This window comes from Microtus ochrogaster, linkage group LG4 (assembly GCF_000317375.1).
Source record: "Microtus ochrogaster isolate Prairie Vole_2 linkage group LG4, MicOch1.0, whole genome shotgun sequence".
In the NCBI taxonomy this organism is placed as follows: domain Eukaryota; kingdom Metazoa; phylum Chordata; class Mammalia; order Rodentia; family Cricetidae; genus Microtus; species Microtus ochrogaster.
Window position 1 is genome coordinate 13,826,371 of NC_022030.1, and position 13,340 is coordinate 13,839,710.

The 13,340-nt window shown below is 45.1% G+C and overlaps 1 protein-coding gene across 4 annotated transcripts in view; it reads left to right on the forward strand.

The window, feature by feature from the left end:
- Utrn (utrophin) overlaps window positions 1–13,340 on the forward strand; it is a 521,838-nt gene that overhangs the window by 59,152 nt on the left and 449,346 nt on the right. Inside the window, exon 1 of one of the 4 annotated variants that reach the window (XM_026786361.1) lies at window positions 5,243–5,351. The exons of the other annotated variants lie outside the window; for them this stretch is intronic. Coding sequence (XP_026642162.1) covers window positions 5,258–5,351 — 94 coding nt within the window. The 5' untranslated portion in view covers window positions 5,243–5,257. Of the gene's footprint in view, window positions 1–5,242; window positions 5,352–13,340 lie in introns of those variants that run through there. 4 annotated transcript variants of the gene reach the window in all.

Consider the following 13,340-nt stretch of genomic DNA (forward strand, 5'->3'; position numbering starts at 1 on the left):
GGCATGTGAACCTGGTGGAGACTGGACTCCATCCGTACACAGGAGACTTCTAGGGACATTGGGGCTATGCAGTTGTGAGTACTGTAGAAAGAACTCTCGGGAGCTCCACAGGAGGGAGGACTAGAAGAGAACCTGGATGCTGAGACAGCTTTACAGGTGCATTGCTCCCGGTGACTGGGTAAACAAAAATGTGGGAAGGGTGTGTGGGGGCTGGTGAGGCTGTGGACTACTTTATGGTTACAGGGTCACGCTCCTCCATCTGCAGCTGTAACATTTTCCTTGTAGTTCCCTTGAAATTAGGCCCGAGCTTGATGGGAACTTTTTGGGGTAACTTAACCCAATCTTGTGAGGTTCTTTCAGAATCCTTTCTGGTCCTGCTCACCACACACAAAGCATGTGTGCTGCCCAGTGAATGCATTTACCGTGAGGCCATAACCTGGCTCTTGCTTCCTTTTGTTCTCCATGTAATCTGTGTTTCGTGGTGTGTAATTTTTCTCCAATGGGAGGAGTGTGAATTGGCAACCCTTGGGAGAAGGCAGGTGGGGAGAGGCCTGTGGAACTCTGTTGACACGTGGCAGATGAAACCCAGAGAGAAGAGCTGCAGAGAGGCTGAATGTGTCTAGCTAGGAACCCTCAGTTTTTAATGATGACACCAACTCATTAGCAGGAAGATAAACAGAGCTTGGTGTGGTGATCAGACACAGTCATAGAGAAGGCTTGCTTTATTGATTCTTGCTTTATATGTGGGAGACCTTTGACTGAATCATGGTCCAAAAACAGGCCAGATGGGGAAATCTGCATCAGCTCTGCAGACTTGTTTGCACAAGTGTGTCAGTGTGAACCCTCTGGTTTTGATCACTATGCCCTAGTTACTTATGTAAGATACTCACATTCTGGGAGGCGGCTTGAAGGGAACATACAAATTTTGTATGCTATTTTTACAACTTGCTTTTAAAAGTCTAAGATCATTTCAAGACAGAAAGTTTATAAGGATAGGAGGCAAGAATGGTCATCATTGTTTTCAGACAGAATGGCTATAAAGAAGTGCAAAGACCGTTCATATCAGAGATCATCATGCCTGCCACTGCTAAGCAGAGAATGTTAGCAGAGAATTGGTTGTCTTAGGAAACTGGAATTCTGCAAATTCAAGTCAGGTGTTATTTCAGAGTCAGATGGCCACATCCTGCCCAGCCTCCTTCTTTCCCTGGTATGAGAAAAATGACAGTGTAGCCTGGGCTTCAGTGTATGCTGTAAGGAAGAGTTGGTGGCCAAGGACAGCGCTGTGCAGAGGCGGCAGGAGACAGGCTAAGCTCCTCCCACTTGGACTCCCTGGTGATGGGGTGTGGTTTGGCACTCACTATCTGCTGGTTTACCAGTCAGGCTTGTGGGTTCATTAGTTTGGACTGACAGTTATAATATGTTGTTCAAAGCCAAGAGGGTTTGTCCATAGCCGGATAAAGAGACTGTGTGCCTTCCATGGCCCATTCAACTTACCTGGCTTGAAGGCGTGTGTGTGTGTGTGTGTGTTCATATTTGTGCATATTTTTATAAACACGTCTGTGTTTATGTTTGTGTATTTGTGCATACTTATGTGTGATTTATGTATGTGTTTATGTTTGTATGTGTTTGTGTGTGTGTGATGCTGGGCATCTTTCTTCCACAGAGGTTCAATGTTTGAATACCTTTACTTCTCTCTCTCTGCTGGGCCTGCCCATTGTGCTTGAGCTGGTTTGTTCTGGATTCTTTTTTTCCACTCCATTCTTGTCCTTCCTTCCTGATGAGAGCAGACTTGATTGGCAGCCAGTTGCTATGAGACCATGATCGGGTTAGTGGTATGTACCACATTTGATTACAGCTCTCTCAGCATCAGATTGCATAAGAAAGTGCATACGCTGGACGGACGCTTTTGATAGAAATGGCCTATTTGATTTCACACTAGCTAGGGACGAGGACACCATGTAATCTAACAGAAAAACATCCGTGCGGAGCAGGTTCCCACAGCCCTGAGAAGTTTTTAGAAAGGGCCTCCCGTGAGAGAGGAGAGAGAACTTTTAGGAGTTCCTTCAGATACCTTGGTAAACTGATGGTAACTTCTTATTTTCAGAGTCTCAAGGGTTTGAGGCAGCCCCAGCGCTTTGCCTAGAGTGTGCTCCTGCGGAGAAGCTGGTGTCTATAGAAGCCTGCCTTCTATGCTTTGAACTTGGATGACGTTTCCGCTTAGCCCAGTGAGATTGTTTTAGAAATTTCCCACAGTGGAAAGTTCTCTTGGACATAGGAAAGTTCAGTGGTCACTTTCAAAGTCAGCTGTGTGCCAAGAAATCACTAAAACAATGGATTACGTAGTGCAGCCTTGGGACATGGAAAATTTTAAAATATGTGTGATTCATATCATTAACACAGGTTGTAAGGCTTGGGACCTTGCATTAGAAAACAAAGAAAAATGACTTTCTTCTTTTTCTTAGAATAACTTTTTCCTTTGGAGAAAAGAATTATTTTTTATTTTCTATTATGTTTATTTTGCCTGTATGCAAGTATGTACACCTTGTCACCTTGTGCATGCATTGTCTGTGGAGGCCAGAAAAGGGTGTTGGCTCCGCGGGAACTGGAGTTTTGGAGGCTGTGAGCTGCCATGTGGGTGCCAGTAACTGAACCTGGTTCCTCTGCAAGAGCAGCAAGTGCTCTTAACCACTGAGCCATCTTTCCAGCCCCAAGTTTTAGTTTTTTTTTTTTTCAAGTTGTGACCTTGTGGTATTTTCTTTGTTATGCTTTGTATAGATTATGTTCTGTTTAGTTTTTATGAGAGAGGATTAAAAAAATTAAATTCTAAAGTAAGCTGTTACAGAAAGAGGTAATTGATATCATGCTACAAAATTTGTTCAGAAAGAATAAGGTTGGATGATCAGGCCTTTGATTCAGACTTCCTTTTGAGTAGTTATTGTATTTTCCCAGATCAATACTTTCTGTAGGGAAAGTATTGTTACTGTCTCGATCTGAACGTGGCTACCTTTAACATTTGTGGGACGGCTCAGCAGGAAACGGTGCTTGCTTCCAGGCCTGGCCACCTGAGTTCACGTTTTCTGTGACCTCTGCTGGAGATGACTTGGCACATGCCCTTCCCACATAAAGAAATGTGATGAAGATCTTTTTGAAGTGTTCTTTCTTTTTTGTAAGAGTAACCATACATATTTACGTACCAAAGCCTGCATTTATAGTGTCTACCTGCACTTAAAAAGAGAAACTGTAATAAGTGGGAACCCACACAACTATGCCAGTAAATGCGCTGGGGTTTACTAGTGGGCTGTGGAAAATGGCTCCTGTTGAAGATGGGTGCCTGAGGGTCCTCTTTCCGTTCCGATTGCGTGAGGGGCATGCTTCAGTTCGTGTCTGTTGCTTTGAGCACTTAGCTCTGTCTGTGGAACAGAGACATCTTGGTTTACTGATGAGTGTTGCGCATATTCATAGCCATCACGGAACCCCTGGTGAGAATGTGAAATGGCGCAGCCACTTTGGAAAGCGGCATGGCCTTTGTTCAGTATGTTTATTATAAAGTTCCTTTGTGATTCTGCTCCTGGGGATTTATGTGTCCCCAAGAGAAATGAGAATGTGTCCATATAAATAGTTTACGTGTGGATCTTTAGAGCTGAATAATAGTGCAAGCGTGGAACCAATCCAGTGTCCTGTGACCTGAGGAATGTGATGTGTCTTATCCGTGCCACAGAATGTCATGCTGCCTCAAAGGATAACATACTGATCTATGCTGCAATTCGGAATCTTGGGAAAATGCTAGCTAAAAGAAGCCAGACACAGAAGATCCAATCCCGTTGATTTCATTTATAGGAAGTGTCTAGAACCAGCAAAGCTCTGGAGACCAGAAGTAGGTGGTAACCTCAGCCCTGGGCTGGGTGAGGAAGGACGTGAAAATGACTGCTATATATTAAGGTGAAGAGAGACTGCGCCATTGATGGTGGGGACGGTTGCACACATTCTGGAAGCATACTGACCTCTGTTGACTTGACACTCCGTTCATGGTTTCATTTCAGTGAAGTGCTCGCTTATGTTGGACCATTCTGATTTTTACTGTCAGATCCCATTTTATACACTTGGAGAATGAGGCTCAGAGATTTACTTTGCTCCCAGACTCACAAGTCTATGGTCTTCTGATCGAGACAGGTTATTTTTAGTTGAACCTCCTGTGGATCCTGACAGGGTTGCATACTCTGTGAAAATCTTCAGACTAAGTACAGTTTCTGTTTCAAAGGAGGGAAGAGAAATAATAGATCAATACTAAGAATGTAGAGAAGGCAGTAGAAACACTTATTTCTCCCTTGCATGTGAGTCGATGATGCACATACAAATGACATCAAGAGACTAAGGCAAACATGCAAAACAGAAGTCTGGAAAATGAGTCAAAAAACAGTTACCTCTGACAATTCTTTGTGGTTATTACTTCCACCATAGCTCACCCTTCCTTCCTTCCTTCCTTCCTTCCTTCCTTCCTTCCTTCCTTCCTTCCTTCCTTCCTTCCTTCCTTCCTCCCTCCCTCCCTTTCTTCTCTCTCTCTCTCTCTTTGTTTCTTTGAGAAAGGTTTTCTCTGGGGTAGCCTTAGCTGTCCTGGAACTCACTCTGTAGACCAGGCTGGCTCACTGGTCTGCTTCTGCCTCCCCAGTGCTGGGATTAAAGGCGTGCTCCACTATTGTCTCATTAGAGCAGTTTCTAAGGAATTAAGAAGAAATTGAGTTTGGTGTCTTATTTTCTGAAGGCATACATGCATGCATGCAAAACTGAAACAGTAACTCCAATTGATTCCTTAAAGTATAGTTAATATGTAACTGAACTTTTCAGCTTTGTTGTCTACCCAGGGTAGACACGTGTGTATGCATCCTGTGTGTGTGTGTGTGTGTGTGTGTGTGTGTGTGTGTGGTAGTCCTTGCTATTAGACACCATCAAACAAGAAGAAAACTTACTATCTCTCTAGTCGAGCTGAAACATTCAAAGGCCCTTAGCTATCACTATTAAACAAAAACCAAACAAAACAAAACCCAGCCCAAGAGTACCTCAGGAGTCCTCACTGCTGCAAAGTGTAACTTCCTGTCTGGTACTGAGGCGAGGTGGGGTTAGATTTAGTCAGATCCTCTTGTGGGAAAAATAAAAAGGGCTTTAAAAAAAAATCAACAGGACATCCCAGTGTGCAGTTCGCAGGCGGCTTTTGTGTTGGCTTCCTCCACCATTTCCCTCATCCTCTGAGCCGCTGTGGGTGATGAGCAGCCTGGCAGCCACCACCTTTCGCTGGAAAAAGTGCAGATTGGATTTGCCCGGGCAGGTGTCTCTTCAGGCCTGCAAGAGATCCCCAGGTAAGTTTGTCAGTTGTGTGACACCTGGAGAGGGAGGCTGTGAAAGGGTGTGAGAGGAGGCAGAGCCTCCCTTTCTCTGACTACGAATGATTTGTGAGGCAGGAAGCTGCTGAAAGCAGGGCTTAACTGGTGACAGGCAGAGGTGGCCTGTGCTTCCAGATGCCAGCTCTCCGAGGAGCCTGACCGAGGCCGCAGGCGCTGCATCAAGTGTTTGATTTCTTTGGCCTGAAGCTGCTGAACATCACTGTGTCAAAGGTGTCTCACAGTATTCAAGGCGGCTCATGCGGTGTTGACTGCTTACTCTTGTTTCATTTTTCTTTATTGCGCATTGGTGTTTTGCCGGCATGTTGCAGACAGATGGGGGCTGCCATGTGAGTGCTGGGAATCGAACCAGTGCTCTTAACCACTGATCCATCTCTCCAGCCCCTGATGGCTGACTCTTTTGCTTTTCGAGACTGGGTTTCCCTCGGCAGCTTTGACAGGCCTGGAACTCACTCTGTAGACCAGGCTGGCCTCCAGTTCAGAGTAGATCCACCAGCCCTTGCCTCCCGCGTGCTGAGATTAAAGCACTGCCCAGTTGACTGCTTACTCTTAAAGAGAAAACTTTTCCTCTGTGTCAGAGTCTCATTGGTGTCCTTCAGGCTGGCTTTGAACTTTAGGCCTTCCAGCTTCACCTCCCGTGAGGGTGATTTTTGGTTTGCACTGCCACATCTGAGAGTGTGGTGTCACACACTGTCACAGCCCCAGGTCTGTGTAATATTCACTCTACTGTGTTGGCAGAAAAGGCCTGGCTCTAAATCACAGGTGGAGTTCAGAGCTAAGCAGGGGCAGAAGTAAAAGTTACCCCGGAGCACGCTGAGGAAAGGAGGGACTTCTGCTTGCTACAGGCCTGTCTGGAGAAACGCAGAGCTTTGGGAGGAGGCTGGCCTGAGATTTTTCCTAACTGGAGTCTATTTCCAGAGTGACTTAATCTTTTCACCAGTGATATTCATGTCTTTTTAAGTGGACTCATGAATATACTGGTTACACGGTCTGTCTGAGGGAAAAAAAATCCCCCCCCCAAAATGTGTTTTGGTGGCTGTGTATTTCCTGAGTCAATGTTTTCACCACCAAAAAGAAAAAAATTCTCAGGATCCTTAGTGGGTTTTTTTTTTGCTTTGCAATTCTTCTCCCCTCTCAATATTCCCCTTTCTAGCAGCATATGAGCAAGAGAATAGGTACATACTGCGAGCATCCTACTAAGATGAAAGTACCAGCTTGTATTTTTCGTAGTGATTAGCTTTCTTGGCAAAGTGTCGTGGGTGTCGGCGTGCTGTGATTCTCCACATGGCTCTCTCTCTCGCGCGCTGTGCGGCTATAACTATAAGGTCCCAACATAGGATCACGATGCCTTCCAGGGCTGTGACTAACACTCCCTGAACAGATGTAATCACGGTGACATTGTGACCTTTCCCGAATCTCTTTGGACCCTCCGTGGCTCCTCTTTTTCTCTTGCCTGATCTTTCAGCCTGCTAATCGTTGTCTTGCTGCAGAGGGTCTGGCGTGGCCAGAGTGGTTGAAATCAGAAACTCGTGAGAAGAAAATTATGGACAAATAGTAAACAAACGAAGTTACTAGATAACTTTGGAAATTTTTAATATTTTTAATGTTCTCTTGGTTGAACTCTGGTCTATTTATGTAGCATTTTTTTCCTTGGCTCTGGTGACTCTAAAGGCTTTGGGAAAATAGTATTTTTATGTTAGTAAAAATATTTCACGGATGTTATTATCATAGAAATTGGAAACCAATTATGTACCTGATCCCAAATGCTACAGGGGTTCAACATCTCTTCTTTTAAATTGAGCTGGGTTTAATCTTGTTTTGTAGTGCAGATTTATTTAGTGATCTTGACAGAAGTAAAGATGGTGATATTAATGCTAAAACTAGCGTTTTGGTGGGACGTGAATATTCCAAGGGAAGAAGACCGGAGTTGCAAAGACTATTTGAAGACCATCAGGGACACGTAGGTGTTTGTGAATGACCAGACGACATGACAGAGGTTCCCCTGGTGAGGAAATAACTTTGGGAGAGCCTGCTTATCTTGCCGCCCTTCCTGCTCTCTTATTGACTGATGAGGCTCCTTGTCTCCACTGACATTTCCTATGTAGATAGATGAATTAGAAGATTCAGAATTCTAGCTGTTCCTTGGGGTCACTGGTGTCCTGAGACTTTTTTCCAGGGGCTTTGATGTCGTTGGAAAGAGACCTTGGTTTGTAACTTTCCTGTAGCTCTCCGGTGGAGCCGTGTGGATTGGCGTAGGGGCACAATGTCTTTTGCCCCAACTGAACTGGCAGCTCTACCCTAGATGGACAAGAAGAAGGCATTATCCCCCCAGTACCCCAGTTCCCCACCGTGTGTGGCAGGAAGCAAATATCCATAGTGCTGTGGAGAGAACCTGTGAGTTAGTTCCTTGGGGAGGCCGAGGCTTACTTTCCCCTGCGTGTTGATGTTCAGGGTGTGGTGTGGGAGACTGCCTGTTGAGGGAGAAACCCAACGACAAGGTCACAGGGAACGGTTGACTCACTGGAATGTTCTAGTGAAGCAAGGTGAATTGGGAGCTTAAGAAATAAGGATTTCATCAGGAGCTGGGTGTGTGGGGTGTGTGTGTGAGAGAGAGAAAGAAAGAGAGGGGGGAGGAGAGAGTGGAGGGAGATTTGGAAACATTGCTAGGCAGTTCTCCTGAGCAGTGGCTCATTCTGGTGCTTGGGTTGTCAGCGTGAAAGTTTTGGGTTCCTCTTGGCTGTTGAGGTCTTTTTTTTTTTTTTTTTAATTCTTTTCACTCTTTCCTGTATTTAGTTAACATTTAATCATCCTGTACAGGCTCTACTCTGGGAGGTGCTAAGAGTCTACGAATTGCCTAAATGGGGCAAGGGATGAACTCTGGTGCTGGCTAGGAGGGTGGAACTTGGTCATCTCTACACGTATCTGGGCTGCCGGACTTACCACATCCATGGTCTACTCCATGTATTTGGGCTCCCTAATTTAGGAGGTACTCACTCATCTCGAGGAGCACAGACGTGAGAGCAGAGTGGCTGCCATGATGGGCAGTCTCTGTAACCTTCATGGCTCTAGAGAAAGGGGCCGGTGGTTCTGCAAACCAGGCAACAGCCTATCAGTTACAAAGGCGCAAGAATGCCGGTTAATCTTGGAGAAGAAAGGCAGGGGAGATGTGTTCAAGAAGACACTGGAACAGCGTGTGTCAACCTGTGGATTGTGACCCCCTTTGCGGGGGGAAGAGGGAGGAGTAGTGTTGAACGATCCTTTCTCGGCAGTCACAGCCCAGATTTCCTGATTATCAGATATTTACATTAAGATTTGTAACAGAAAACTTACAATTACGAGGCAGCAACAGAATAATTTTGTGACTGGGGTCACGGCAATATGGGGAACATAGGAAGTCTGAGAACAGCACAGTGGCACAGGCCTCTTTGATCCCAACGTTCAAGAGGCAGAGTCAGAAACAAGTGGGTCTCTGAGTTCCAGGCTAACCTAAGCTACTTAGTAAGACCGTTAGTAAGACCCAGCAAAGGGAAGAGATACTGAGATACTGTTTGGAGTCCTGGACCCCACATACCCCTGCCACGAGCTGTGTGAATCACCGAATCTCGGTGACTAGGTCTCTCAGACAGAATTCCCCAGGGGATGGTGTTTAGGATTTGCATGTTTTATAATAGCACCAGGTAAATAAAAAGTGTAAGTCGTGTGACTGTTTAACACTTAAATCGGTTGATAATGGATTTGGCTTGCTGTTTCGTGTCTAGGAATAGGGAATCAAACATATCGCATATGGTACTTACAAAATGTTCAAGCTTAGGTTTTTGTGCCCCATCCTCTTGTGGTGTTTTCTTCCTTGGCATCACCTGAGTGCTGCTTGTGCTGCTGATCCTGCATCTGTTTTATTTTTTCTTGTCACTTCTCTGACCCTTGCCTGGAGGGCACCAGGTGCTTCCTGTTTCCACCATCAGCAAGTTCAGGACTTGTTGGAAAGCGCTGTGATTGACTGTGTGGAAATGTGATAGGATCTGGGTCCAGTAGCCCCCTCATTCCCGTCTCAACACTTTGACCTTCATTTCTACAGCTCAGTGAGCCGGCAACTCTAAGTAGTTTTTTCCCACTGTCCCAGGGCTCGCATTGCTTGGTGGAGGAAGATGAGTCATAGCCTAGTTCTACTGTTGGATGAGGTGACATCCTAGTCTGGGACTGAGCAACACAGGTCAGGCTCTCTGTGCAAAGCAGAGGAATTGAAACGTGGACCGTGAGCCCAGCGGGGATGAGAGTGGCCGTGCCGGTGGAATCGCTCTCAAGTTGGAGGAGCATTTCATTTGAACAAACTTTTTGCCTCAAATCTAACTTTTAATAACACAATAACTTTTAAAATGTCTTCAAAGCAGTCTTACTGAGTCAGGCTCCTTGAAGCAGAATCAAAATTATACAAAATGGAAAATTATCTTTCTCCCTTTATCCCCTTCCCACGACCATGGGTAATAACTTTGGTGTTCTACTTAACTTTATGCTATGAATCTAACAATGTAAAGCTCTAAGTTCTCACAGGTAAAAATTTCCTTTTCTTACCAGAATTAAAAGCTTTGAGTGTTAGTGGCATGCTGTTACAGCAGAACTAAGCAACTGGGTGGAGGTGGCAAACACCTTTAATCCCATCAACTGAAAGGCAGAGGCAGGAGAACCTCTGAGTTCGAGGCCAGCCTGGTCACCTGCTGTCCAGAGAAACCCTGTCTTGAGAAAACAAAAACAAACAAGCAGATAAACAAATTAACAACAACAAGAACAAACCCCAAAGCTAAGCAAAAGTAAACTACAAACAAATAACGGAAGAATACAAAAATCGGGGTCCACATTTCTTGGCTCACTCAGCTACTCTGGGAGCAAGTGTGCTTTAGTTACTGAACTGCCGCCCACAGAGGGTAAGTGAGTATTTGAATTTGCTTTCTCATGAGAATTTCTGGGCATATTTATTGGTTCTCGGGACAAACCTTTCAATTGTCTTTTCCTACGTTGGTGCCCATTTTCTTCTTCTGCTGGCGTCCCTGATTTTGAAACTCTTACTGATTCCAAAAGAAATTTCTACAGAAAATGGTAACTTTTTGAATAATTTGCCTTAATTTCAAGTTTTAAGGTGGTTAACCTCTAACTTAAAAGATAGGCATTATTTTGCTGGTCTCTGAGATAGAGGTTTGAGTCTTTGGACTCAGACCCCTCATTTTTTCCTTTCTGTTGGACTGCTGGGGAGAGAGCTGTCATCCTAAACCATGCTGAGACTAGTCATTATTTAGGTATCCTTAATATTTTATTACATTTTCCATATGCTGATAATTAATTTCATATGTATGGCAAACCCAGAATTATTTAAGGTCCCCTTTCCATGTATTATGGAGCCTCTTAGAGTTGGGAGTAGGAGGCTGTGGAGTGTGAGCTGAAATGAAGCCAGTTCTGTTGATACTGACCTCAGTGAAACCAGCAGCTGAAGCGAGGTCTCAGTGGCTAAGGTCACTTGATGCTCTTAAAGAGGACCTAGGTGGCTCTCAGCACCCATATGGTAGCCATCCATAACTCTTGATTCCCAGAGACCCAATGGCCTCTTCTGACCTTTAAAAGCTCCTTCATACTGATACATATACACACACTCAGGCACACACATACATTCACTTAAAATACAATAAATTAATAAAATCTTCATGATGAAGCTTTGAAGGCTCATTTTGTCCTATAAGGGTATGTGCATAGGTACGCATCGCCTGTCTTAGCTGAACTGAGGGGAAGTATTATAAGAAATGGTGGCTATTTATGTTAATGGAGTCTTTGAAGCTAATCTAGAAAAAGCTATGTCTGGGTATTAAAGGCGGATGAGACTTTTGTTTAAATCAGGCCCTTTGTGTGTCATCATCCATTAGTCACTGATTTGTCCTGTCCTTCCATCCAGATCCGTGAGGGGTTTTTCACGTCAAAGCACTGAACTCTTAATTTTAGGCTCACTTAACTGGAGATGCTCTGATGTCAGGAAATGCACACCCGGCCAGGACAAGTGGACTGCAGTTGTTTGGAGGAATGATCGTGGCATGGTGCCCAAAGTGTTGTTTGCTGGTTTCAAAGTTCACTTTCATTGCACAGAAAGTATCCCCCCTCCCCCCACTTTCCGTCTGCAGGTTTGCAGGCAAGCAGAGAGGCTGGGCACCTAGCTGCCTATGTCATTCTCCGCTGCACTACCTATTTGCTTTCTGGTGCCCGTGTATAAAAAGCTTTATTTAGTCTGCAGGGAGGGTTGTTTCTCCATCTGGAAGAGACCTGTCACTGTAGTCTCCAAGTCTGATGGATGCTGTTGAACGTTGCTGCTCCGGATACTGTAGGAGGCTGGCTCCAAGGTGCTTGGCAGACAGACACCAAGCACAGATTCATGCAGCTCGCTTGCACATCACCACTGGAAATACTGCCAGATGGCCATCTGCCTGACCCTCCAAGAAGCAGGCCCTCTTATCGCACCAACACTGATCCTATTCTCTGTGTACAACCAACTCCTTGTTGAGAACTCAATGCCATGGCTGGTCTCCTGGCTTCTGACCTGACCTATTTTCTTGTTGACTTCAGAACAGCATGCCTTCAGCTTCTGCTTGGTCTATGGCACTTACCCCTTTTCTGGTGTTTGTAGCGCCTGGATTCTTTTGCCAAGGAGACTCATTGTTCTAGCAGATTCCCTTTCTGAGACTCACCCCTGCAGGGTTGCAGCTGCTAGTCCTCTGAGGCATTTGAATTAGTTAAGATAGTGGTAAATATGTGTAGCCTGCACAATTGTGTATGCTTTTAAAGTCAGCCCTTGGTAGGGAGAGGCAGGAGGACGGCTGCAGGCTAGCCTGGTCTACATAGTGATGCCTAGGCAAGCCAGGGTTACATAATGGGACCCTATTGAAAGTCTGCAAGTGGGAAAGAAAAGTGTGTATTTGTTATCTGAGTCACTAGTGTACAAAAGGAAAAGTATAGTCAGGGTGTGTCCGCATGCTGTGCCAGGAAGTAGTGTTGGCCTGGTGTTTTAGGATGAGTAATTCCTAGCCTGTTGGGTGTGCATTGGGAAGGATATAAGCAATAGTTTCTAAGTTTCTACATTTTTTTTCCATCCGCTTATCTGCCTTGTGTTGTGCTGGACCTAGAATTGGAAATAAATAAGTAAACAAACAAACAAACAAACAATGATCTGGTGAACTTGCATTGAGTGCCTGCTGTTTCCTTGGTCTTAAGACTGTTAGTGGAAGTGTTGCAGTGCCTTAAATGTTTTTTGTTTGTGGTTTTGTTGCAGTTTTGAGACAGAATCTCATGCATATAGAATCCTGGGATTGCAAGTAGGTGCATGATACAGTATCTACTTCAGGTGTTGCTGGGGGTACTTGCCGGGTAGGCAAGGACTTTTCCAACGGAGCTGAGTCTGTGGCCCTCAATCTGGTTGAAGTTTATTGATTTTACTCCCTGGTAGCCCAAGGTCACAGCATACACTTTGCAGACAGAGTGCGAGTGATAGGCATTTGTCCTGAATTAGCAGTACAGGAGCATCCTGCAGGGTCATCATCGAGGTGCTGGTAGGACCGCACTTCACACTCCAGTGTTGGTTTCGAGATACCCATCAGTCCTGTAGGAAGGTGGTTGATGTGAGTGCTCCTAACACCAACATCCCGACCCTACTGAGATGTGCCAACCAACAGGCAGATTGCAGAGGAGATGGGAAAAAAATGTTGCAGCTCTAAGCAACCTGGTCAAGAGGGCACTGTTTTGCTGTTCAAGTAGGTTAAAATTGGAAAACTAATTAGCATGTGAAAAGGTTCTTCTGCGGAAACGGCTGTGAGTTAAAGGGAGCAGGTTGACGCTTCTGAGTCGGAACACCCATTCAGCCTGAAAAATCCTGTCTTCTCATTTTGTTCGGTCAAAAGAGGAGAGAGAGAGAGAGAGAGA